This window comes from Odocoileus virginianus, chromosome 12 (assembly GCF_023699985.2).
Source record: "Odocoileus virginianus isolate 20LAN1187 ecotype Illinois chromosome 12, Ovbor_1.2, whole genome shotgun sequence".
NCBI classification, from domain to species: domain Eukaryota; kingdom Metazoa; phylum Chordata; class Mammalia; order Artiodactyla; family Cervidae; genus Odocoileus; species Odocoileus virginianus.
This window is the reverse complement of record NC_069685.1, coordinates 66,968,028-66,993,961: the sequence shown is the minus strand read 5'-3', so window position 1 is coordinate 66,993,961 and position 25,934 is coordinate 66,968,028. Positions and strand designations below refer to the sequence as shown.

At 51.8% G+C, this 25,934-nt stretch overlaps 2 protein-coding genes across 5 annotated transcripts in view; one reads left to right on the top strand and one right to left on the bottom strand.

The window, feature by feature from the left end:
• Window positions 1-21,447, top strand: part of LOC110146485 (sodium/glucose cotransporter 1-like) — a 54,956-nt gene extending 33,509 nt beyond the window's left edge. For 2 of the 3 annotated variants that reach the window (XM_020907353.2, XM_020907354.2), the window contains 4 exons: window positions 12,730-12,898; window positions 15,175-15,390; window positions 17,417-17,516; window positions 19,417-21,447. In XM_020907353.2, coding sequence (XP_020763012.2) covers window positions 12,730-12,898; window positions 15,175-15,390; window positions 17,417-17,516; window positions 19,417-19,664 — 733 coding nt within the window. In that variant the 3' untranslated portion in view covers window positions 19,665-21,447. The other variant, XM_070475700.1, reaches the window with a different exon arrangement.
• A 2,685-nt stretch (window positions 21,448-24,132) lies between these two features.
• The window catches only part of RSPH14 (radial spoke head 14 homolog), a 47,046-nt gene continuing 45,244 nt past the window's right edge, over window positions 24,133-25,934 (bottom strand). The window contains exons 6-7 of one of the 2 annotated variants that reach the window (XM_020907358.2): window positions 25,628-25,782; window positions 24,133-24,452 (exon numbers count right to left, since the gene is read on the bottom strand). In XM_020907358.2, coding sequence (XP_020763017.1) covers window positions 24,214-24,452; window positions 25,628-25,782 — 394 coding nt within the window. In that variant the 3' untranslated portion in view covers window positions 24,133-24,213. The remainder of the gene's footprint in view (window positions 24,453-25,627; window positions 25,783-25,934) is intronic. The other variant, XM_020907359.2, reaches the window with a different exon arrangement.

The following is a 25,934-nucleotide window of genomic DNA, read 5'->3' as shown; positions in this document are numbered from 1 at the left end:
CTAAAACCTGATGCAGCCAAACAAATGAATTAAAAAAACAACTCGGTGGGTTAACAAGTGATTGGCTGAAGCAGAAGACACAGTAAGTAGCTTAAAAATCAATCAGTCAACAATATCCAGAATAAAGCGTGCAGGAAAAAAAAGAAGATACAGGTGGAACACAGATGAATCTATTATGTCATTGGAATTATATATGTGTAACTGTAGAAGCAATTTTGAAAATATAACAACCAAGAATGTTCCAAATATCTGGACAACTATCCAGAGATGAAGGAAATTCCACAAATCTCCGGCAGGATAAATGCAAAGGAGACCATACGCAGACCACAGGGTAGTGGCACTGCTGGAGATGGAGACAGAAGACCTTTAGAGCAGCCAGAAGGAAGTGAATCACATTACCTTCAAAAGAGCGACAAAGAGACTGACAGTGGAATTTTCAACAGAAACTGTGGAAGCCAGGAGACAGTGGAATGACATTCTCAAGTGCTAGGAAGAGACTGCCCACCTGAAATTCAATACCCGTCAAGATAGCCTCCGGAGTGAAAGTGAAACAAACATGTTTTCTAATAAATACAAGATGAGGGAATGTATTACATTGGAATTTCATGATAAGAAATACCAAAGGGGAGTCTTAGGCTGCAGGAAAATAACCTGGATGGAAGAGTTGACCTTCAGAGAAGGATGGAGAGTGCCATAAAGGGTAAGTGTATGGGAAATGGAGGAGAGCGAGTGCCGACATCGGGAAGGAGAAACTTCTGCGGGAGCAGAACACAGGGGAGCGGAGCACACAGCATGGAGCGTGAATAGTCTCAAGTTCTCCGGTGCCAGACTCGGACATGGCAAGGGTGCGTGTGTGGCCTCTAGACTGAACAATATGAGGACAGTCCAAGGACGTGTAACAAGTTAGTAAAATATGAACTAGCCAATAAAATATTTGATTAGCCCAAAAGAAGTCAGAAGAGTAAAAATTAAGTGAAAGGTAAGTTGAACAGAAAACAAATAATACAGTGACTTCCCTGGTGGTTAAGACTCTGTGCTTCCAATGCAGGGGGCTCAGGTTGAATCCCTGGCCAGGGAAGTGAGATCTCACATGCCTTGAGGTGTAGGGGAAAAAAAAGAAAAAAAAATAGGCTGTGTACATGTACCACATATTCTTTATTCATTCATCTGTTGATAGACATTTAGGCTGTTTCTGTGACTTGGCTATTATAAACAGTGTAAAGTGTACAGTGATGTCTTGAAGATAGTGATCCGTGTTTCCTTTTGATATATACCCAGAAGTGGAATTGCCCGGTCATGTGGTATTTCATGCAAAGATGGGCACAATAAAGGAGAGAAATGGTATGGATCTAACAGAAGCAAAGGATATTAAGAAGAGGTGACAAGAATACTCAGAGGAACTATACAAAAATGATCTTAATGATCCAGATAACTACAATTGTCTGATCACTCACCCAGAGCCAGACATCCTGGAATGTGAAGTCAAGTGGGCCTTAGGAAGCATCACTATGAACAAAGCTAGTGGAGGCGATGAAATTCCAGTTGAGCTATTTCAAATCCTAAAAGATGATGCTGTTAAAGTGCTGCACTCAATGTGCCAGCAAATTTTTAAAAACTAAGCAGTGGCTACATGCCTGGAAAAGGTCAGTTTTCATCCAGTCCCAAAGAAGGGCAATGCCAAAGAATGTTCAGACTACCTCACATTTGCACTAATCTCACACGCTAGCAAAGTAATGCTTAATATTCTCCAAGCCAGGCTTCAACAGTATATGAACCATGAACTTCCAGATGTGCAAGTGGGATATAGACAAGGCAGAGGAACCAGAGATCAGGTTGCCAATATCCGCTGGGTTGTCGAAAAAGCAAGAGAGTTCCAGAAAAGCATCTCCTTCTGCTTTATTGACTATGCCAAAGCCTTTGACTGTGTGGGTCACAATAAACTGTCGAAAATTCTGAAAGAGATGAGAATATCAGACCACCTTACCTGCCTCCTGAGAAATCTGTATGAAGGTCAAGAAGCAACAGTTAAAACGACATGGAACAACAGACTGGTTCCAGATCAGGAAAGGAGTACATACATCAAGGCTGTATATTGTCGCCCTGCTTATTTAACTTATATGCAGAGCACATCATGTGAAATGCCAGGCTGGATGAAGCACAAGCTGGAATCAAGATTGCCAGGAGAAATATCAATCACCTCAGATATGCAGATGACACCAACCTTATGGAAGAAAGTAAAGAAGAGCCTCTTCATGAAAGTGAAAAAAGAGAGTGAAAAAGCTGACTTAAAACTCAACATTCAGAAAACTAAGATCATGGCATCCGGTCCCGTCAGTTCATGGCAAATAGATGGGGAAACAGTGGAAACAGTGAGAGAGTTTATTTTTCTGGGCTCCAAAATCACTGTAGATGGTGACTTCAGCCATGAAATTAAAAAACACTTGCTCCTTGGAAGAAAAGCTATGACCAACCTAGATGGACAGCACATTAAAAAACAGAGACATTAGTTTTCTGACAAAGGTCCGTCTAGTCAAGGCTATGGTTTTTCCAGTAGTCATGTATGGATGTGAGAGTTGGACTAGAAGGAAAGCTGAGTGATGAAGAATTGATGCTTTTGAACTGTGGTGTTGGAGAAGACTCTTGAGAGTCTCTTGGACTGCAAGGAGATCAAACCGGTCATTCCTAAAGGAAATCAGTCCTGAATATTCATTGGAAGGACTGATGCTGAAGCTGAAACTCCAATACTTTGTCCACCTGATGTGAAGAACTGACTTGGAACAAAGACCCTGATGCTGCGAAAAATTGAAGGTGGGAGGAGAAGGGGACGACAGAGGATGAGATGTTTGAATGGCATCACCAACTCAATGGACATGAGTGTAAGCTCTGAGAGTTGGTGATGGACAGGGAGGCCTGGCTTGCTGCAGTCCATGGGGTCGCAAAGAGTCAGACACGACTGAGCAGTCGATTAATTGAACTAACCTGAACTGTAGTTCTGTTTTCAGTTTCTTGAGGAGCCTCCATCCTGTTTTCCATAGTGGCTGCACCAACTTATGCTCCCACCAGCAGTCCACGAGTATTCCCTTTTCTCCACATCCTTACCAGCACTTGTCATCTCTTGTCTTTTTGTTTTGTTTTTTTCCATTTATTTTTATTAGTTGGAGGCTAATTACTTTACATCATTACAGTAGTTTTTGTCATACATTGAAATGAATTAGCCATGGATTTACATGTATTCCCCATCCCAGTCCCCCCTCCCACCTCCCTCTCCACCCGATCCCTCTGGGTCTTCCCAGTGCACCAGGCCCGGGCACTTGTCTCATGCACCCAACCTGGGCTGGTGATCTGTTTCACCCTAGATAATATACATGTTTCAATGCTGTTCTCTTGAAACATCCCACCCTCGCCTTCTCCCACTGAGTCCACAAGTCTGTTCTATACATCTGAGTCTCTTTTTCTGTTTTGCATATAGGGTTATCGTTACCATCTTTCTAAATTCCATATATATGTGTTAGTATACTGTAATGGTCTTTATCTTTCTGGCTTACTTCGCTCTGTATAATGGGCTCCAGTTTCATCCATCTCATTAGAACTGATTCAAATGAATTCTTTTTGATGGCTGAGTAATATTCCATGGTGTATATGTACCACAGCTTCCTCATCCATTCGTCTGCTGATGGGCATCTGGGTTGCTTCCATGTCCTGGCTATTATAAACAGTGCTGCGATGAACATTGGGGTGCACGTGTCTCTTTCAGATCTGGTTTCCTTGGTGTGTATGCCCAGAAGTGGGATTGCTGGGTCATATGGCAGTTCTATTTCCAGCTTTTTAAGAAATCTCCACACTGTTTTCCATAGTGGCTGTACTAATTTGCATTCCCACCAACAGTGTAAGAGGGTTCCCTTTTCTCCACACCCTCTCCAGCATTTATTGCTTGTAGACTTTTGGATAGCAGCCATCCTGACTGGCGTATAATGGTACCTCATTGTGGTTTTGATTTGCATTTCTCTGATAATGAGTGATGTTGAGCATCTTTTCATGTGTTTGTTAGCCATCTGTATGTCTTCCTTGGAGAAATGTCTGTTGAGTTCTTTGGCCCATTTTTTGATTGGGTCATTTATTTTTCTGGAGTTGAGCTAGAGGAGTTGCTTGTATATTTTTGAGATTAATCCTTTGTCTGTTGCTTTGTTTGCTATTATTTTCTCCCAATCTGAGGGCTGTCTTTTCACCTTGCTTATAGTTTCCTTTGTTGTGCAAAAGCTTTTAAGTTTCATTAGGTCCCATTTGTTTATTTTTGCTTTTATTTCTAAAATTCTGGGATGTGGGTCATAGAGGATCCTGCTGTGATTTATGTCAGAGAGTGTTTTGCCTATGTTCTCCTCTAGGAGTTTTATAGTTTCTGGTCTTACATTTAGATCTTTAATCCATTTTGAGTTTATTTTTGTGTATGGTGTTAGAAAGTGTTCTAGTTTCATTCTTTTACAGGTGGTTGACCAGTTTTCCCAGCACCACTTGTTAAAGAGGTTATCTTTTTTCCATTGTATATCCTTGCCTCCTTTGTCGAAGATAAGGTGACCATAGGTTCGTGGATTTATCTCTGGGCTTTCTGTTCTGTTCCATTGATCTATATTTCTGTCTTTGTGCCAGTACCATACTGTCTTGATGACTGTGGCTTTGTAGTAGAGTCTGAAGTCAGGCAGATTGATTCCTCCAGTTCCATTCTTCTTTCTCAGGATTACTTTGGCTATTCGAGGTTTTTTGTATTTCCATACAAATTGTGAAATTATTTGTTCTAGTTCTGTGAAAAATACCGTTGGTAGTTTGATAGGGATTGCACTGAATCTATAGATTGCTTTGGGTAGTATAGCCATTTTGACAATATTGATTCTTCCAATCCATGAACACGGTATATTTCTCCATCTGTTTGTGTCCTCTTTGATTTCTTTCATCAGTGTTTTATAGTTTTCTATGTATAGGTCTTTTGTTTCTTTAGGTAGATATACTCCTAAGTATTTTATTCTTTTTGTTGCAATGGTGAATGATATTGTTTCCTTAATTTCTCTTTCTGTTTTCTCATTGTTAGTGTATAGGAATGCAAGAGATTTCTGTGTGTTAATTTTATATCCTGCAACTTTACTGTATTCGTTGATTAGCTCTAGTAATTTTCTGGTAGAGTCTTTAGGGTTTTCTATGTAGAGGATCATGTCATCTGCAAACAGAGAGAGTTTCACTTCTTCTTTTCCTATCTGGATTCCTTTTACTTCTTTTTCTGCCCTGATTGCTGTGGCCAAAACTTCCAAAACTATGTTGAATAGTAGTGGTGAGAGTGGGCACCCTTGTCTTGTTCCTGATTTCAGGGGAAATGCTTTCAATTTTTCACCATTGAGGGTGATGCTTGCTGTGGGTTTGTCATATATAGCTTTTATTATGTTGAGGTATGTTTCTTCTATTCCTGCTTTCTGGAGAGTCTTAATCATAAATGGATGTTGAATTTTGTCAAAGGCTTTTTCTGCATCTATTGAGATAATCATATGGTTTTTATCTTTCAATTTTTTAATGTGGTGTATTACATTGATTGACTTGCGGATATTAAAGAATCCTTGCATTCCTGGGATAAAGCCCACTTGGTCATGATGTATGATTTTTTTAATATGTTGTTGGATTCTGTTTGCTAGAATTTTGTTAAGGATTTTTGCATCTATGTTCATCGGTGATATTGGCCTGTAGTTTTCTTTTTTTGTGGCATCTTTGTCTGGTTTTGGAATTAGGGTGATGGTGGCCTCATAGAATGAGTTTGGAAGTTTACCTTCTTCTGCAATTTTTCTGGAAGAGTTTGAGTAAGATAGGTGTTAGCTCTTCTCTAAATTTTTGGTAGAATTCAGCTGTGAAGCCATCTGGTCCTGGGCTTTTGTTTGCTGGAAGATTTCTGATTACAGTTTCGATTTCCTTGCTTGTGATCGTTTTGTTAAGATCTTCTATTTCTTCCTGGTTCAGTTTTGGAAAGTTATACTTCTCTAAGAACTTGTCCATTTCTTCCAAGTTGTCCATTTTATTGGCATAGAGCTGCTGGTAGTAGTCTCTTATGATCCTTTGTATTTCAGTGTTGTCTGTTGTGATCTCTCCATTTTCGTTTCTAATTTTGTTAATTTGGTTCTTCTCCCTTGGTTTCTTAATGGGTCTTGCTAATGGTTTGTCAATTTTGTTTATTTTTTCAAAAAACCAGCTTTTAGCTTTGTTGATTTTTGCTATGATCTCTTTAGTTTCTTTTGCATTTATTTCTGCCCTAATTTTTAAGATTTCTTTCCTTCTACTAACCCTGGGGTTCTTCATTTCTTCCTCCTCTAGTTGCTTTAGGTGTAGAATTAGGTTATTTATTTGACTTTTTTCTTGTTTCTTGAGGTAGGCCTGTAATGCTATGAATCTTCCCCTTAGCACTGCTTTTACAGTGTCCCATAGGGTTGGGTTGTTGTGTTTTCATTTTCATTCATTTCTATGCATATTTTGATTTCTTTTTTTATTTCTTCTATGATTTGTTGGTTATTCAGAAGCATGTTGTTTAGCGTCCATATGTTTGAATTTTTAATAATTTTTTTCCTGTAATTGAGCTCTAATCTTACTGCACTGTGGTCAGAAAAGATGACTGGAATGATTTCAATCTTTTTGAATTTACCAAGACTAGATTTATGGCCCAGGATGTGATCTATTCTGGAGAAGGTTCCGTGTGCACTTGAGAAAAAGGTGAAGTTGATTGTTTTGGGGTGAAACGTCCTATAGATGTCAATAAGGTCTAGCTGGTCCATTGTGTCCGTTAAAGTTTGTGTTTCCTTGTTCATTTTCTGTTTAGTTGATCTATCCATAGTTGTGAGTGGGGTATTAAAGTCTCCTACTATTATTGTGTTACTATTAATTTCCTCTTTCATACTCGTTAGCGTTTGCCTTACATATTGTGGTGCTCCTATATTGGGTGCATATATATTTATAATTGTTATATCTTCTTCTTGGATTGATCCTTTGATCATTATGTAGTGTCCATCTTTGTCTCTTTTCACAGACTTAATTTGAAAGTCTATTTTATCTGATATGAGTATTGCGACTCCTGCTTTCTTTTGGTCTCCGTTTGCGTGGAATATTTTTTTCCAGCCCTTCACTTTTAGTCTGTATGTGTCCCTTGCTTTGAGGTGGGTCTCTTGTAGACAGCATATATAGGGGTTTTGCTTTTGTATCCATTCAGCCAGCCTTTGTCTTTTGGTTGGGGCATTCAACCCATTTACATTTAAGGTAATTATTGATAGGTATGGTCCCGTTGCCATTTATTTTGTTTTTTGGGGTTCACGTTTATACCACCTTTCTGTGTTTCCTGTCTAGAGAAGATCCTTTAGTATTTGTTGAGGAGCTGGTTTGGTGGTGCTGAATTCCCTCAGCTTTTGCTTGTCTGTAAAGCTTTTGAGTTCTCCTTCATATCTGAATGAGATCCTTGCTGGGTAGAGTAATCTAGGTTGTAGGTTATTCTCTTTCATTACTCTAAGTATGTCCTGCCATTCCCTTCTGGCCTGAAGGGTTTCTATTGATAGATCAGCTGTTATCCTTATGGGAATCCCTTTGTGTGTTATTTGTTGTTTCTCCCTTGCTGCTTTTAATATTTGTTCTTTGTGTTTGATCTTTGTTAATTTGATTAATATGTGTCTTGGGGTGTTTCGCCTTGGGTTTATCCTGTTTGGGACTCTCTGGGTTTCTTGGACTTGGTTGGCTATTTCCTTCCCCATTTTAGGGAAGTTTTCAGCTATTATCTCCTCGAGGATCTTCTCATGGCCTTTCTTTTTGTCTTCTTCTTCTGGGACTCCTATGATTCGAATGTTGGGGCGTTTCACATTGTCCCAGAGGTCCCTGAGGTTGTCCTCATTTCTTTTGATTCTTTTTTCTTTTTTCCTCTCTGCTTCATTTATTTCCACCATTTTATCTTCTCCCTCACTTATCCTATCTTCTGTCTCTGTTATTCTACTCATGGTTCCCTCCAGAGTGTTTTTGATCTCATTTATTTAATAATTTTTAATTGACTTTTTTTTATTTCTTCTAGGTCCTTGTTAAACCTTTCTTGCATCTTCTCAATCTTTGTCTCCAGGCTATTTATTTGTAACTCCATTTTGTTTTCAAGATTTTGGATCATTTTTATTATCATTATTCTAAATTCTTTTTCAGGTAGATTCCCTATTTCCTCCTCTTTTGTTTGACTTGGTGGGCTTTTTTCATGTTCCTTTAGCTGTTGGGTATTTCTCTGCCTTTTCATCTTGTTTAGATTGCTGTGTCTGGAGTGGGCTTTCTGTATTCTTGTGGTCTGAGATTCCTTTTTATTGTGGAGGTTTCACCCAGTGGGTGGGGTTGGACGATTGGTTTGTCAAGGTTTCCTGGTTAGGGAAACTTGTGTCAGCGTTCTGGTGCGTGGAATTGGATTTCTTCTCTCTGGAGTGCAATGGAGTGTCCAGTAATGAGTTTTGCGATGGGTCTCTGTGTTAGGTGTGACTTTGGAGAGCCTGTATGTTGACACTCAGGTCTATGTTCCTGCGTTGCTAAAGAATTTGCGTGGTATGTCTTGTACTGGAGCTTATTGGCCCTTGGGTGGTGGTTGGTTTTGGTGTAGGTATGGAGGCTTTTGGATGGTCTCTTAATTCCTTAATGTTCCGTGTAGTCAGGAGTTTTCTGGTTTTCTCAGGATTTGAGCTTAAGTCTCCTGCCTCTGGATTTCAGTTTTATTCTTCCAATAGTCTCAAGACTTCTCCAACTATACAGCAGTGATAATAAAACTTCTAGGTTAATGGTGAAAAGATTCTCCACCGTGAGAGACAACCAGAGAGGTTCACAGAGTTACATGAAGAATAGGAGAGGGAGGAAGGAGATAGAGGTGAGCAGGAGGAGAAAAAGGGGACTCAAGAGGAGAGAGACAGATCTACGCAGTTATCTGTTCCCAAAGTGTTCTCCGTAGCCCAGACACCCACAAAGATTCACAGAGTTGGATTGGGAAGAGAAGGGGAATGGAGGAAATAGAGGTGTTCTGAGGTAGAAAACAGAGAGTCAAAAGTGGGAGAGTATCACCACACTCCTGAATAGAAATGGGAACTGAATATTGGATTCTTAAATGACCAAAATTTATATCACAAACTACTGAAAAACAAAGATTGAAAATCTAGTGTAGAGGTTAGACTCTTTGAAATACAATATTTAAAAACAAAAACACACAAAAAATTTAGAACTGTATATAAAGTTTGGTTTAAAAATAAGGCTTCTCTCTCTCTCTTTTGTTTGGGCAAGGTTATAGTGAAATGAAAATGAAAGTTAAGGAATAATAGAGGAGTATTAGAGTACTTTAAAAGGAAATAGGAGAGAAAAACAAGAAAAAGAAAAATTTTTTTTCCTAATTAAAAAAATCGTAAAAATATATGAAAATGAAAGTTGAGGAGTAATGGGGAGTAATAGGGAATTTTAAAAGAAAATAAAAGAGAAAAAAAATTAAAAAGGAAAGAAAAAAAAATTCTTTTTTTAAATTAAAAAAAATATATGTACATATATCTAGGAATTTCTCTGGAGTTATTGCGGTCAGCGTAGGTTCAGTTCAATTTCAGATAGCTCCTCTTTCCAGCTTACACTTCTGGATATCTGTAGGCCCCTTCCGGTGTAGTGGGTGTTATCTTCAGGGATTTTAATCTGTTGCACCGGTCCTTTCTGAAGCGGTTCCCTTTATTTGGCTTCTGTTTGCCGTCTCTTTGGTGTCTAATTTCCGCCCTGACACAGGCGGGCGGAGGTGATCTCTTATTTAGGTTCGCTAGTTCAGTTCAGTCCTGCTACGGGGAGGGCGGGGCGCTGCAGACAGATACCGCTCTGTGTGGATAGCGCTCACCGTGTTCCGGCCACACTGGGTTTGCCCCGCTCACAGGTGTCAGTGCTTTCGCCGTCTACACTGCTCAGGCTCCCGGCTGCTCTATATGGAGCGGGCCCTGCGTTGAGTGCGGTTCCAGTTTTCGGGTACTCCACAGAAGCGCAGATTCGGTTGCTCCTGCGTTTTGTGCCTTCCCCGGCCTGAGCGGTTCAGGCAGCCAGGGGCTTGGGCATACCCTCCCCAGGTGCAGCGCGCCTTTTCCCTCCGCTTCGAGCGGCCCAGGCAGCCAGAGGCTTGGGCGCACTCTCCCCGGGTACGGCGTGCCTTTTCCCCCCGCGGCCCCAGCGCGCACCGCCAGTCGGGTCTCAGGAAGTCTTTAGATAGGAACCGGGGGCCTGTTTGCAGTGTGGGAGGGGGTGGCTTCTCAGGGGCTGGGTTTGCCCTTTTCCCCTCCCCGCTGCCTCCTACCTCCAGCGGGGATGGGCCGGCTCTTCTCTGGACTTTCTCAGTCCCTTTGTTTTTCGAACCGCCGGCAGTGTGTTCGGGCCAGTTAATTTTGACCCTTGCTATCCCACGGTTTAAAAAACCTCCCTCCGATTGCTCTCAGGGTCTTCGGGCCGGTCCTTACCCTAAGCAATGCCGCCCGCTCCTCTCCGTTCCGCCCCGCTTGTTGCTGGCGGGTGCGGGCGTCTGGGGTACTTTTCTGCTGGGAGTTGCTTTTAGGCACGTAATCTGTGGGCCTTGTTTAATTTTTCCTCCCAGTTAGAATGCCGAAAACTTCCCCCAGTCCCGCCAGTGCGAGGGTTTCCTGGTGATTGGAAACTTCCTCTATTAAGACTCCCTTCCCGGGACGGGTGACCGTCCGTAGCTCTTTTGTCTCCCTTTTTATCTTTTATATTTTGTCCTACCTCCCTTCGAAGACAATGGGCTGCTTTTCTGGGCGCCTGATGTCCTCTGCTAGCGATCAGAAGTTGTTTTGTGAAATTTGCTCAGCATTCAAATGTTCTTTCGATGAATTTGTAGGAGAGAAAGTGGTCTCCCCGTCCTATTCCTCCGCCATCTTCTCTTCTCTTTTTGATAACAGCCCTTCGAACAGGTATGAGATGGTATCTCATTGTAGTTTTTTGCCTTTCCCTGATTAGTGATGTTGACCACCTTTCCATTCCTGTTGGCCATTTGAATATCTTCTTTGGAAAAATGTTTATCAGGTTGTTTGTCCATTTTTAGTTCTGTTTTTACTGCTGTTAACGTTGCCTGCGTCCCTGTTCCTTCTGATCGGAAGTAGTCTGTAACTCATAGCACCGCTCTGTGTATGTAACGTGCCTTCTTTCCTGGGCTTCCACCATCTTCTCTTCATTTTTGGTTTTCAGCAGTTTTGTTATGGATGTGCTGGTTGGGTTTTGCTGACATTCTTAATCTGTAAATTAACGGCTTTCACCAGATCTGGGAGATGGTTGGCCATCATCTCTCTGCATGTTTGTCCGCTGCGCCCGTCTTCTGCTTGCGCACATTAGCCCTTTTGACACTGTCCCAGAGATCACTGAGGCACTGTTTATTTCTAAACATTTTTTCTCTGTTCTTCAGTTTTGATTTTCTTGAGTCTCCCTTGAGGATATTGGCCCTTTCTTCTGCTGTTTCCAATCTACTGTTAAGGCCAACCTGTGAATTTTTCATTTCATATTTTCAACTGGAATTCTAGTTCTGGAGTATCTGTTTGTTTCCTTTTAAATTTTTTTCTAGTATTCCATGTTCTGTCTTGATTTCCAATCTGTTCACTCGTAACTATAACTTCCTCTAAATCCTGTAAGATAACTGTAGTAGTTGCTTTGAAGTCCTTGTCTGCTCATTCTAATACCTGAGCCACCTTGGGGTTGATTTCTATTGACCTCTGTTTTCCTTGACTATAGGTTACATTCTCTTACTTCTCCCCATGCCTAGAAAGGTTTATTATATACTTAACATTGTAGGTAATAGTAGAAATTCTGGATCATGTTCCTCTGAAGAATATTTGCTTTTGTTCAAGTATGCAGGTAAATTCCTAGCTGATTCCCTTAAACTTATGGGGGCCTATTTTTTTAAAATTAATTTATTTTTTATTGAAGGATAACTGCCTTACAGAATTTTGTTGTTTTCTGTCAAACCTCAGTGTGAATCAGCCGTGGCTATCCGTATCTCTCCTCCCTTTTGAGCCTCCCTCCCACCTCCCTCCGCACCCCGCCCAGGTCGATGCAGAGGGGGCCTGGCTTCTGTGCTTGGTCAGTGGGACTCTGCAGTTCTCTGTAGCTGCACGGCCGGTTCTTAGCCCTGGGACGCGCTCGCTGCTCCCAGAGCAGGCTCTTCAGGGCTCTCGATGAGGAGCCCTCGGCGGTTACCCCTGCAGGCAATGAAATCTTTGCTCAGCCTTTTCTGCCTTCCACCAGTTGCTCGTTTTGGACTATTCGGTAGTTTTGCCCCGCATGAGCAACCAAGGGCTTAAGGGACGCCTATACCAATCTTTAAAATCAGGTGCATTACTGTTCCTTTGAAATTTTTAGAAATGTGTTATCCGTCAAGAAATTAGCATTTTCCATGTATTGTATATTTTAAGCATGACCACATCAAGACACACCCTCCAAATGTGATGAAAATCTACCGACGATCCAGTCCAGAAGTTGAAGGGGTTTTAAGAACCCTCGGGTCCTGTTCGTGTTTAGGGGTATGGCTGTCTCCTCTGCCACACTTAAGGAACGGGCATCTGAATTTAACCTAAGGAGTAATTAGAACTAGCTTGGAGTTTATGGTTGGCAGATATTTTATTGGCAAGTTAAACAGCAGCAACAACAAACACTCATGAAATTGCCGTTGACTTGCGATTCACCTTACAGGTTTTTTGTCATCGTCTTACTTGCTGTCTCCATTGCCTGGGTCCCTGCCCTGCAAGTGGCCCACAGGGAGGTGCTCTTTGAATACATGCACACAGTTCTGAGCTACCTGACGCCACCCGTGGCTGCCATGTTCCTGCTGGCCATATTCTGCAAGAGAGTCACTGAGCAGGTAGGTGGCTCACACACGGGGCTGGGCTGGCGGAAGGCAGGCTCCGGTCTGTTCTGTGCGCTTCCAAGGCCATCCGCCTCCAGCCGTGCCGCGCTCGGGGCAGAGCACGTGGGACCCTGCGGCACGCTTGTCTAGCCACAGGAGGGCCCTCCGCCGTTGCCTCTGCGTGAGGAGGCTTTCCTGCCCAGAGGTGTCAGACGCTCAGGGGGATGTTCAGTCCCAGGCTCCTACCACCTTCCCTGCACCAAGACCGTCTCTTCCATCACATGTGGAACCAGATAAAGATCCCAGCTAATGGTTCAGTCATTTCACCCGTAAGACTGGAAGCACGGTTTGCCAGAACATTTTCACTTGTTAGCTGAGTCACATCCTGACTTGTTTCTCCTGCCTTGCACGAGTTCTGAGCACAGCGATCCTGAGACCTGGCTCCGGCCTGCCCACCAGCCCTGGCCTCTCCGTATGCAGCCCCCGGGCCCGGCCACTGCTGGTCACGTGCAGTGCTGACTGCCTGTCCCCTGCCCTTCGTGGCCCTTCTCCTTCCCCACGGACTCTTTACTTTACCGTGAGTGTCTTTGTCCACCTGCATCTGGCTGCTGCTTCCTGCAGGCTCACGCCAGGTGTTCAGGCCCCCAGGCCAGGTGGCTGGTGCTGCCTGCTCTGCTCATCTCGCGGGTGCATGCTCAGCCACGCAGCTGTGTCTGACTCTTTGTGAGCCCGTGGACTGCAGCCCACCAGGCTCCTCTGTCCATGGGGTCTTCCAGACAAGAATGCTGCAGTGGGTTGCCATTTCCTACTCCAGGAGATCTTCCTGACCCAAGGATTAAACCCACATGAGACCTGAGTTTCATGCGTTGGCAGGTGGATCCTTTACCACCAAACCATGGCTCAGCTCACCAGGACTCAGTTTAGCACCGAGAATAGGGTGAGGGGTCATCTGGGTTCTGGAAAGGCTCCTCCCTGTGGTTGCTTGGGAGGGGCGTGGGCAAGAGGAGCAGGTGGCCAGGACGATTTGCCTGGCACCTCTGAGTCACTCGGGGTGTTGGGGCCTGGCACCGAGGGGATCTGGGGAGCTTGTCAGTGGCTCTCCGGCTACCTTGGTGCAAGGTTACAGCATATTATGGGCCCCTTCCTTGGCCTGGAGAACTTCTCCAGGCCCTGTCTCTCACCCTCATCTGTTCCCCGATCTTCCCTTTTCCGCATGTCTCCTTCAATAAATGGGTCCTGTGGACCAACCACCCACCTGGCCTTAGGCTTCAGTTCTTTCTCCAAGACTCTTCCCACACACTGAATCCTCTGCCTCCCCCGACATCCAGCCGTCCCTGAGACTGGCTCCAAGCCCAGGGGTAAGGAGGAGTAGACAGATGATGCCCAGTGAGCAGATTTCTGAGAGTGGAGTAGCGCTGCTTAAAAGTAAAGAAGGGGGGAAAGTAAAGGAGTGTCATGGAGGTGAGTAGGGCAGATGCTGGCGACAGGGCGTGGGGCACCAGGACGTTAGCCACGCTAGTGGGAGAAGATTTCTCCTAAGAAAGTGACGCAGAACCTGAGTCCTGCAGGGTGAGCCAGAACCACCGAGATCTGGGGAGAGACCGAAGCAGGAAGAAGCGCACGTGCGAAGGCCTGGCAGCAGGCAGAGGGCGGGCGTGGTGGCCGGAGTGCGCTGTCGGGGGGCGGAGCCCATGAGGTCAGCCGAGCAGGTGCGCCTTGCTCCTCAGGGTGGCCAGGAGAAGCCACAAGGGCTTTGGCAGTGGCAGGGCACTCCCTGACCCACGCTTCGAAGAGCTCACTTGGGCTTCTCGGACTGCGGGCAAGCAGAGACCAGGAAGGGAGTCCCCCCGTGTGAGAGATGGTGGAGGATCGCGGCGGAGGTGGTCTCCATGGGAACGACAGCATCACTTGCTGATGGATCGGTGGCAGGGCAGGCTGGAAGGAGAAGGAGCCAGGGACGTCTCGTGGGGTCCTTCCTGAGTAGCTGGGGAGATGGAGACGCCCCTACCGCGGCAGGGAGGACTGAGGTTTTCTTGGACGCTGTGTCTGAGCTGCGTCTTCCTCGTCTGACTTAGAAGTGTCTCCAGTATTCGCAGTATTCCCTGAGTTCTCCAACAGACTTGACAGAGTGCGGGCGCCTCTCGGGTCTTTGTGCAGCCCTAGGAGGTGCCGTCCCCGGTGCTGCGCCGGCTCTGCGGGTGCGTGAAGCCCCTGTGCCGGTTTAGCTTCAGAGCCGGACGACTCGTCTTGGCGCCGCCGTGCTGCCGGTGACTCGGGCTCCCCTCTGTCAGGGTGCCTTCTGGGGGCTGGCCAGTGGCCTTGTGATCGGCTCCTGCCGCATGGTGTCCGAGTTTGCCTACGGGCCCTGGACCTGCTCCGTGAACAGGAAGTGCCCCCAGATCATCTGCGGCGTGCACTACCTCTACTTTGCCATGATCCTCTTCGCCATCAGTCTCGTCACCGTCCTGGGCATCTCCATGTTCACCGTGCCGATTCCAGACAAACACGTGAGTGCCGCTACGGGTGAGCTCCGGGGTCAGCCTGCAGCCCCCGCGTCCTGGGAGCAGCTTGGGAGAGAAGCCGCTGAAGGTCCTGCCTGGTTTTTAGCAGCGGGAGGGTTGGGGGTCGGGGTGATGGACGGGCCAGAAATAGGCAAGTAACTCCTTGCCTTAAATGCAGAGCTGACCTAAAAGGCTTTCCGACAATCCTCCAATGAAGTATTCACCAAGAGTGAGATATCTGCCTTTTAAAATACAAATTTTCTGTGAAGCGCTAAGGTCGCTCACTCCAGTATGAGTTAATATAATCAGGGTCATCCCGGCTGCCGCCCGCCTGGTGAGCGGGGGTGCAGGTTGGGGGGGGGAAGTAATGCCCACAGAGCTATGGCCAGCGGCCTGCATGCCCCATTCTCCTTGTCCGGCTACTTGCCCTGCCCAGGAGGAGGTGTCAGCCACTCTAGTTGGAATATAAAACGCCTGGGCTCAGAGGAGTGTGGTCACTTGTCCATGACTCCAAAACTAGCCAGCGGCCCTGCTGGGCCTGAGTAGACTGCCGTGTGTCACCTGCATGGGCGTGGCCAGTGGGCCTGGCAGGACCCCCCAGGGGCTTGGCGGAGTTGGAGGGCAGCAGGGAGGGTCCTGCGTGTCCAGGATGAGAGAGGGGAAGGAGGCGCTCGAAGGGAGGGGGGCCTGGATGAGAACCGGGGACCGGGAAGATGCCTCTGCCCTGGCCGACTCTGCGCGACGCGGCAGTTCCGCTTGCTCCGTTCCTCTCTCGTGCCCAGGGCCCCAGAGACTGGGGCGGAGCAGGTGGAGAGGATGGCCCGCAAGCCCAGGACAGCTTGCCCCCCACCCGCCCCCTGCCGTGCCCGTGCCTTGCTCCCGGCACGTGGAGAAGCTCAGGTGCTGGCCCGCGCTCCGGCCGGTCGCACAGGGTCTTGACGGCAGCCTGTCTGACTCTTCGCTGCTGCCCTCGTATCCGCGCCTGTTTGGCCTGGCCTGTTGCTCCGGCAGCCGCACACCTGAGTGCTGTCCGGCCAGCAGTGCAGGTGCTCGGGACGGCGGGGAGCGGAAGGGGGAGCCGTGCTTCCGGGCCAGCGTCTGTGTGGGTGCTTCTGGGAGAGGCGGGATGCACTCATGCCCAGGCTCTCTCTGCCCCACGGCCTGGGCCACAGCGCTCAGCGCGTGGTTGAGAAGGCAGATGCGGATGGACAGCGCCGTCAGGAAGCCACTCCTGGCGGACGACAGGCGCCTCTGAGTCCTGCCTCAGGCCAAGACGGCAGGCTGCTTCAGCCCCGTCCCTGCCGCGACTGGGTGAGGGGGTACTGGTGGCGCCGAGACTCGGATGTGCCGAGGCCAGTATGATAGATAACACCCTATTTCAGGACAGACTTGATGGACATGTTCACTTAGTACTGACCCCAACCCTTAAAAAAAGAAAAGCCTGGATTTTGTTACTTCCCAAAGTTTCCACGTGTGTTTTCAGGAAGATAACAGAGTGACAGACCGGAAGAGGGGGGTCCTGCCTTTCTGCGCCCGCAGACACCTGCTGACTGTGAGCAGCTGAGTCCTGCTGGGGCCAGCCCATGGAGTACCCAAGATGAGGCAGGTCAAGCCTCCCCTGGGCTGCATGTGAGCGCTTGTCTCTGACAGCCAGGAGGTTCTTCCAGCAGGAAATCAGCCGCTGGGTCCGTCCTGTGGGTGACCCAGGAGCAGCAGACCAGGGGTGAGGGGCCGCTTCTCCCAGCCTGGAGGGCACAGCTTCCTGGGCCTCAGTCACCAGAAGGCGCGCTGAACGTGTGCCTCGTAGCCCCAGTGTCCAGCCCAGGACACTGAGCTTGCCCTTTGAGAGGCCAGAACTGAAACCTGGAGTTCCCGAGCACCACACTTTCCCCACCCCACCCCTTCCTTCCTCCCTTGTTGGAACTAATGACCACACCTCTCTTCAGTCCCTGGAGACCCTGGTGCCCAGCGGTGATACCATATGCCCTGACGATAGGGCCCTGATGGTGACAGGCCCCTTCTCCCCCCTCAGCTCCACCGCCTCTGTTGGAGTTTACGGAACAGCCAGGAGGAAAGGGTGGACCTGGACGAGGACGCAGAGGTGAAGATCCCTGAGCCCCAGGCACAGCCAGGTGAGAAGGAAGCCGAAGCCAGCGACAGGAGGAGCCTGCTCCCGCCCCCTCCCAGAAGTGCCCCGTGATGCCTCTGAGACCCGGAATATGGGGTTCTGGGCCCGGAATATGGAGGTGGGAGGCGTCAGCAGGTGCAGGGGGAGGAGGGGAGGGTCTGGTACAAAGTGAGGGGCAGAGAAACAGAAGTGTCTGGCGATCTAGAGCTGTCTGCGGTGGGGCAGGAGGGATGCACGGAGCCGCACGGATTACCGTGTGTCTCAGGATGGGGGAGCGGGTCGTGGCACCTCTCACAGTGGTTCAAGCCAGAGGCTCCTGGGATCCACGAGGGATCCAGGGACACCGCTGTGGACATCTGAGTTTCAGTCCCAGCAGGAAGAGTGTCCAGGAGGCCCAGGGGAAAGCGCTCAGCAGTGGGGTCAGAGAGGCGTGTGGGGCCACGGGGAGGGTGCCTGCACCTCCTGAAGCACTGACGCAAGTGGGATAAAGCCTAACGGGATTAGCGCTGAGTCTGCAGCAAGGGCCCAGGGTGGGGGGTGGGGGCAGAGGGGTTGCTGTGGCAGGCATGTCTGGGGGACATCCTCCTGGGGCCCCGCCTACAGTCCTGCTGGGGACCGTCTCCTGACACCTACAGCCAGGCTGCCCCGGGTCTCTGGAGGTGCCAGGCTCTAGGGGTACTCTCCCTGGGGGACGGGGGAAACTGCCCATCAGGGCCACGTGTGCAGAGCGTGTCCTTGGGGCCCCTCCCAGCTCCTGTGATGATGGTGGTGCGCACTTGCTGCGCACATGGGATGTGCCAGGGCGCTGTGTGTGACAGGGGCCACTGTTACCCCCAGTTCAGAGATGGGGAGACGGAGGCCCACCCAGGAAGTGTCTGCCCCAGCTCCCTACACAGCCCAGCAGTGGTGGGGCTGGAGAGGGCGGGCACAGGCAGACTGACTCCAGAGCACACGCTCCTGGCCACTGGCCTGTCCTGCCCCCCTTCATACAGCCCTTGGGTTGTGGTCACATGATGGGTCAGCCCCTTTGGGCCAGGCGGTGACGGCGGCATCTGAGAGGCCGGGTCTCCCACTGCCGCGGCAGCTCTTTGTCTCTGGGGTCCCGGCAGCAGCCCCCCCTCACGACACAGGCCCCTGCAGCGCCGGCTGGTGAGTTCCACGATCCCCGGTGCTGCTTCAGCCTCAGGACACATCTGGTGGTGCTGCTGCCCAAGGGAATAAGACGCAGAACAGGTCACCGCGCGCAGTGCTGGACCGAGACGTGCTTGTTGTCATCAGGGAGGGCGCCATTCCCCACCCGCGTGTGCGCGGAGCTGGCCCTGGTGCTGACCTGAGCCTGAGCGGCCCGCAGTGGCCAGACGCCGGAGGGATGGTTAAGCCCCAGAGGGAGGTGTTTCACTGATTTGCCCAGAGATATGGATGGAAATTTGCCTATAATTCTTGGGCCTCCCCCGCTCCTGGAGAAAACACCAGTTCCCCTTCCGAGGACCCAGAAGGCCCTTGGGTCAGGCCGTGAGGCTGCTGGTGCCTGGAGAACACGCTCCCAGGGCTACCGAGCAGAGAGAGCAGGGCAGCGGGCTCTTCTGTCCTCCGCGGAGCAGCCTCTTGCCCCGGACCTGCAGAGCTGGGCTCGGTCTGGGTCCGCAGGGGAGGCCTGCCCCATGCCAGCCGGGCTCTGGGCTGGCTGAAGTCTCTGCTGATGCTAGGCGAGCGTGGGCCCCCAGCCCCACTGTCTGTGCCCCCGAGGCTGGTGGGAGGCACTCCACAGCCAGGGCTGAGGCTTGCTGTCCACGTCGGGAGCCGGCCCCCTGGGCTCCCTTCAGGGCTCCCCACGAGACGCAAGACCCTAGGAAGACCCCTCCTGTGTGCCGGCCTGCTGACCGTGCCCATCCCCTCGGTTCCAGATGTGCTCACAGAGGCCAAGGGCTGCCTCTGGAAGGCCTGGGACGTGTTCTGTGGCCTGGAGTTGCTGCCCAGCCCCAAGCTGGCCCCGGAAGAGGCGGTCGTGCCTGAGACGGAGCAGAATGACATGCAGGAGGGGACAGAGGAGAGGGAGGCGCCGCAGAAGCAGCCCTTCTGGAACACAGTGCTCGGCCTCTGCGGGGTCCTGCTGCTGTCACTCACGGTGCTCTTCCACGTCTACTTCCACTAGCGGCCGCGCGGCGGGGAGGGAGCCCGTCCCGGGTCACGCCGCTGAGCACAGGCCCTGAGCCCCAGGGCTGCGGCCGGCAGGCGGCGAGGGCAGGGATCGCGGGCGAGCAAGCCCGTCCTCCGCTCGCTGAGCCGCTCCCTACGGTGGCTCCACCGCGCAGACGCTGGCTTTCACGTTAACTCTGGCTTTTTATCTCTTGATATCTTTGGGAGCCTTGCCTGTGTTTGCTGTCACCATTTCCTTCCTGTGCCCACCTCTTCTGGAAAGGTACGGCTGCTGGCAAAGATGCCCACCCGCAGGGGCTGAGCCCGCTGCCGAAGGTCACACAGGCCGGCAGGCGCCAGGGCTTCCACGGACAGAGACGCTGGCACCTGCCTGGACGGCGGTGGGCTGAGCTGGTCCCTGCCCGAGGACAGGGCCTCCCTGCACCTTCTGTCTGGCTGCACCCCTCGGGGACAGACGGCGAGGAAACGTCCCTCCCAGGCTGCCTGCTACTGGGAGCCGAGCCCTGGGCTGGATCCCCTTAGCAGTCAGGTAGAGGCCGCTCTTGGGCTGTGTCTCTGCAGGGGCGCCCTCAGCCACCCCTTCCTCTTTCTTCCTCTCAGACCAGAATAAATGATTCGAGTCTTTAGAAAAAGTCTCAGATACGTCAAAGGGATTTGGGGGAGGCTCACCAGCATTGCAAAAATCACCCTCTGAAGGTGCGGTCAGAACCAGCCCGTCTTCCCCCGGTTGAGGCCTTCAGCTGACATGTCTGAGTGCCTGCTGTGTGCCAGGACTGCTGGAAAACCATCGTGGACGGAACTCACGGTCTCAGGAAGCAGCAGCGGTGGTGGCCTGTGGTTCCCTGCCCGGGGTCACCATCGCCTTCAGGCCAAGGAACCACCCCGGGCGGCAGGACCAGGATCAGCCACACTTCACGGAGGAGGAGACTGAGCTGTCAGGAAGCCCAGTACCCGGGGCCCTCTGCACACACTCGCAGCGGCAGGAGCGCCCCCGGAAGAGGCCTCCCTTGACGAAAGCAGGAGGTCCGCGAGCCAGCGGCAGGACAGGGCGAGGCGAGGGTGTGAGCAGGCCTGGGCGCAGAGCTGCGAGGGCCTGGCCCGCAGGCCTCGGGTGTCTGGGGTCCTGGGGCGCTGGGAGCTCCAGCCAGGACGGAATAGGGCCAGGTCTGCTGACTGCTGCGGGGAGGGTGAAAGGGAGGTGAGGAAGCCCGCCAGGAGGCTGTTAGAGGAATCCAGGCAGGTTAGCAGCAGGGAAGAAAAGACAAGGGACCCGATGAGCACCAAGAGCAGCCAGCAAGCAGAAGTCCCAGGGCTCGGGTCACTGGGCTTCTGGAAGGAGGGCCCAGAAGTGGCTCTCCAGCTTCAGCGCATGGGCAGAGGGCGCCCCAGTTCCAAAGCCGGGCCACGCGGGAAGGGGGCAGGGGCGGGACGCAGGCGGAGCACCGTTTGGGACACGTGGACTTCGAGTGGCTTGAAGACTGTCTTTGCCATCTTGACCACGTTTGGTCTCTCTGATTGATGAACATGGGATGTTCATTTAGGTCCTCTTTCATTTCTTCCAGCAGTGTTTTGTCTTCAGCACTCAAAGTTTTACATGTCTAAGTTGATTCCTGGGTATTTTATTCTTTCTGATGGCACTGTAAATGAGGCTTTTTTTAAAAGTTGAGATATAGTTGATGCACAATATTATGAAAGTTACAGGTGCGCAACCTAGTGATTCATAATTTTTAAAGATCACCCTGCATTTATAGTTATTATTAAAAGGTTGGTTTTACTTCCTGTGTTGTACAGTATGTTCTTGTAGCTTATTTATTTTATACACAATAGTTTCTGTTAGTCCCCTACCCTTTAATTGCATTTTCAGATGGGTCATTGCTCAGGTAAAGAAAAACAAAATTGTTTCTTGATCTTGGAAACTGTAACTTTGTGGAATTTGTTTATTCTTATATTTTTAAAGTGTATTCCTTGGAATTGTTTCACATATAAAATCATGTAATCTGCAAGTACAACTTCTTTCCAACCCGGATGCCTTTTATTTCACTCTCTTGCCTACACTGCCCCAGCGAGAACCTCCGGCACAGCGTCAGGTTTGAAGCAGTGAGAGTGGACACCCTGGCCTTGCCCTTGATCTTGGAGGGAAAGCATCGAGCGTCTCACGGTCGAGCATGATGTTAGCAGTGAGTTCTTGCAGATGTTATCATGTTGAGGAAATTCCACCCTGTCCTATGTTGCTGGGTTTTTAAAGCTTTATTTACGTGTTTCTTTTGTTTTTGGCTGTGCCGGGCCCTCACGGCTGTGCTCGGGCTCTCTCTAGCTGCAGTGAGAGGGGGCCACGCTCGAGGCGCTCTGCGTGGGCTTCTCATCGGGGAGGTTCCCCCTGTGCAGAGCGCGGGCTCTCGGAACGCGGGCTTCAGAACCTGCGGCAGGAGGGCGCGGTCTCTCGGAACGCAGGCTCTTCAGTTGCCCTGCGGCAGGAGGCTGTCCCAAGCCTGGGGCTGGGACCCGTGTCCCCTGCACTGGCAGGCGGGTTCTTGACCCCTGGGACACCAGGGACGTTTTTACTGAGAGTTTTTGATTTAGTTTTAGTTTTAAGGTTTTTTCCTTTTTAATGAAATGGGTGTTGGATTCTGTCAAATGCTTTTTCCTGCACTTGTGAAGGTGACTGTGTGATTTCTGTTCTTTATTTCCCCTGAACTGGCAGGTGGGTTCTTGACCCCTGGGACACCAGGGACGTTTTTACTGAGAGTTTTTGATTTAGTTTTAGTTTTAAGGTTTTTTCCTTTTTAATGAAATGGGTGTTGGATTCTGTCAAATGCTTTTTCCTGCACTTGTGAAGGTGACTGTGTGATTTCTGTTCTTTATTCTCTTTGTTGTTAACGTGGGTTTGTCGTCACGCGTTGAACCTGTCTTGCATCACTGGGAGAAATGCCCATTGGTCGTGGTATACAAGGCTTTTTTCACGTGGCTGGATTAGGTTTGCTAATATTTGGTTGAGTTCTTGTATCTATATGCGTAGAGGATATTGGTCTATAGTTTTCTTTCCTCATGAGGTCTTTGCCTGGTTTGGGGATGGGGGTGATATTAGCCTCATGGAATGAGTTGGGAAGTGTCCCCGCCTCTTCTCTTTTTTTAAAGCAGTTGGTGAAGGGTTGGCATTAATTCTTGCCTGGAGACATTTAAGGGTTGGTATTAAGTTGCTTAGAGGGGTCCGGAACCCGGGAGAGAGGCTGGCGCTAGTGACTCAGACTGCAGGGAGAGAAGAGAGTGGGCCGCCCTAGCTGAGAAGGGAGCCTGGTAGAGGATGCCCGCCAGGCAGGCGAGACGGTGCGGGAGAGCGGGACAGAGCGGTCAGGTTGGGAAAGGGGGTCCTTCTACAGAGGAGACCGGGGGGCGCAGCCGGGGCCAGGGCCGGAGGGCCCTGGATGGCAGCCACAGGCAGGGAGGGTCCGTGCACGGAGCAGGGCGGCCGGCGCCCCCCCCCGGGGAGGTGGTGAGCTGGAGCTGGTGCAAAGTGGCGGAGGGGTGGCGGGGGCAGGCCGGCGTGGGGCCCCTCAAGCACCTCTTTCCCTAAAGGAGGAGAGTGTCCCTCTTAGGGGACCTTTCCTGAGCATGAGACCTAACCTGAAAACCCCCCTGGGCCCGGCAGACGGCCCCTCCCGGACCAAGAGGGCCTGCTTGGGGCTCATCCCTGGGAGCCCCAGGGGGGCAGATGTCCCGGCGTCCCTTCTAGGTAAGCGAAGGCCCCAGTCCCCGGAAGGACTCATGGAAGGCACTCACTCCCCGGGGATGCTAGTTCTGTGGGAGGTTCTTTCCCACAGGAAGCGCGGCTTCTGTCTGCGGATGGAACGAGGGAAAAAAAGCTGGTGTGGGTCCTGGAGAGCAAGGCCCCGGCTCAGCCCAGGCAAACGAGTCCAGCCCTGAAACGGAGCCAGACCACCGGCCCTCCCCGCCCCCAAGCCCATCCCAGCAGTCTGCTTCTCCTCCCCACGATGTCACCTCCCATCCCTGCAGAAGCTCCAGCCTGCCGACAGCAGCGGGAGGGCCGGGAGAGGCCGGCCCAGGCTCAATCAGGGGACTTGGCTTCGGGGAGCTCAGCTGTCGGAGGAGGAGACCTGAAGAGGCTACCCTTTGCTGAGCACTCATCCCTGGGGTGCAGGCGGGGGGCCTTCTTACAACGCACCCTCCCCCAGCAAGAGCCCACGGGGGGGCACCCGTGACCCTCCTTCCTGCCACCCCACGTGGAAGCTGGCCGACCCAGGGCCCATCCACCGGGGCGTCCGGCCGCCTCCTCCGCCTCGTCCCTGCTCTCTGCCCTCCAGGGGCCTTGACTGCAGCCCCGTGCAGGGCGGCCTCCCCCCGTCCCCAGGCCCCGCGGTCGGCCTGTGACCCGGTCCTCCAAGCCGGGCGCTTCCCCTTTGGCAAGAGAGAGGAGACACGTGGCCCGCTCCAGGGCCGTCAGGTGCCACCATTTGGACCAAGATAAAGAGACTTGGTGCGTTTATTGGGGCGTGGAGTCGCGGGGCCAGGGGGCGCCGGTAGGAGACTCAGGGCTTCCACTCGATGACTTTGAGGGCGATCTGGGCGGCCCGCTGCACGGCCGGGCTGAAGTCCTCCTCCAGCACCCGGAAGGTGGCCACGTGTGACTGCAGGAGCTTGCGGCCCTCGGGCGCCTCAGCCAGCATGGTGAGGGCCTTGCTGGCGTTCAGGCGCGCCTTGCTCAGAGATGCGCCCAGCAGCTGCAGCAGCGGGCCGGTGGCCTCCACGTCCAGCGCCGCATACTTCCCTGCCGGCCACCAACGCCAGGTGTTCCTGGGGTGGGGGGGAGCCCTGCCCACCTCCCAGGCCCCCGGCCGTCCCCGCCTGCGGCCTGGGCCCCGTGAGCTCCCCAGCTGGCTTCTCCCCAACCACCAGGTGTGGCAGCCAGGCCTCACCAGGCAGCATGAAGGATCTTTTGAAAATCAAACTCCACTCGCTGCCCCCTGGGCCCTGCCCGCCGAAATGCCACGCTTGCCCCCACCCTCGTGCGTCAATCACTTCCCGCTGCTGTCAGACTGGCCAGCCCCCTTGGCCCAGGTGGCCCCCGTCATCCCATGGGTCCACCCCACACCCACCGCCCCCAGGACACCCCGCCCCTCTGCTGTGCCTCCTGCCCCCAGGTCCCCAAGCCACAGACCTCAGAGGCCGAGGCATCCGCGTCTCCGCTGCCCCCTGCCCCCCCCCCCCCCACCCCGGGGCCTGGCCTGCCACGGGAGCTCAGGATCCCTTGCGGGAACGCCAGCTCAGGGCAAGTGGCCTCACATCCCCAAACTTCCACGTTGCTGGGGTCCCCTGAGAGCCCCCAGTCCTCCAGGCGCCCACCCAGGATGCCTGGGCGGAAACACTGCGCGTGGCCCACAGCAGGCGGGGGTGGGGGGTGGCCGGGGGGCTGCGGGGTGCTCCTCAGGGCAAATGGGCATCTGCGGGACTCCCAGCGCTGGGGGGTCTGCTGCTGACTGAGGATCAGAGGCCCAGGCAGCCGGGGGGGACAGCAAGGAAACTCGGGGGACCTGGCTGGTGCAGGCGGCAGAAGATGCTGCAGGGACCCGGCCTCCAGGCGGGGAGCCGGTCCGGGCCCCTCCCAACGCCCAGAGCGCTGACTTGAGTGTGGGAGTCAGGGTGGGGGGTAAGCTCAGTTCCTCTTTGCTGCCCGCTGCTGCCCGCCCCACCATACTGAGGCCAGTGGCGCTGGGTTCCATCGTCCACCGGGACCTCAGGAGGACTGGCTCCCAGGTGTGGCAAGCGAGTCCGTCCCAGAACTTTGGTTCACAAAGGCCTGGGTCAGAGGCAGGAATTCCAAGACCAGGGAACCAAGAGGATGACAGGGAGGGGCCCGGAAGAAGAGGGCGGAGCCCGGGACCGCCCAGCCAGTCGGGCCCGCAGCGACCCCCAGCACTGGCAGACCCCGCCCGGGGGCCTCACCTTCGGTGGTCACCGTGGCGTTCATGAGCGCCCCCGCCGCGTTGGCCTGCACCTCCTCCTCCTCGTCCTTCAGCAGATGCACCAGGATGGGGATGACGTCATGCTGCCACACCTGGATCTTGCCCTCCAGGGGGACGCTGGGCCGGACACAGACTCTGAGCACGGTGACCCCGGGTCACGAGTGCCTCGTCGCCCTGGGCTCCCTGTCCTGACTGCGCAGACGGCGGCTCCTGGGCTTCCCTTCCTCACGGGAGGGGGCGGGACTGGGGGCCGCCCTGCTGGAGGAGTCCTACTCCCCCAGGGCCCG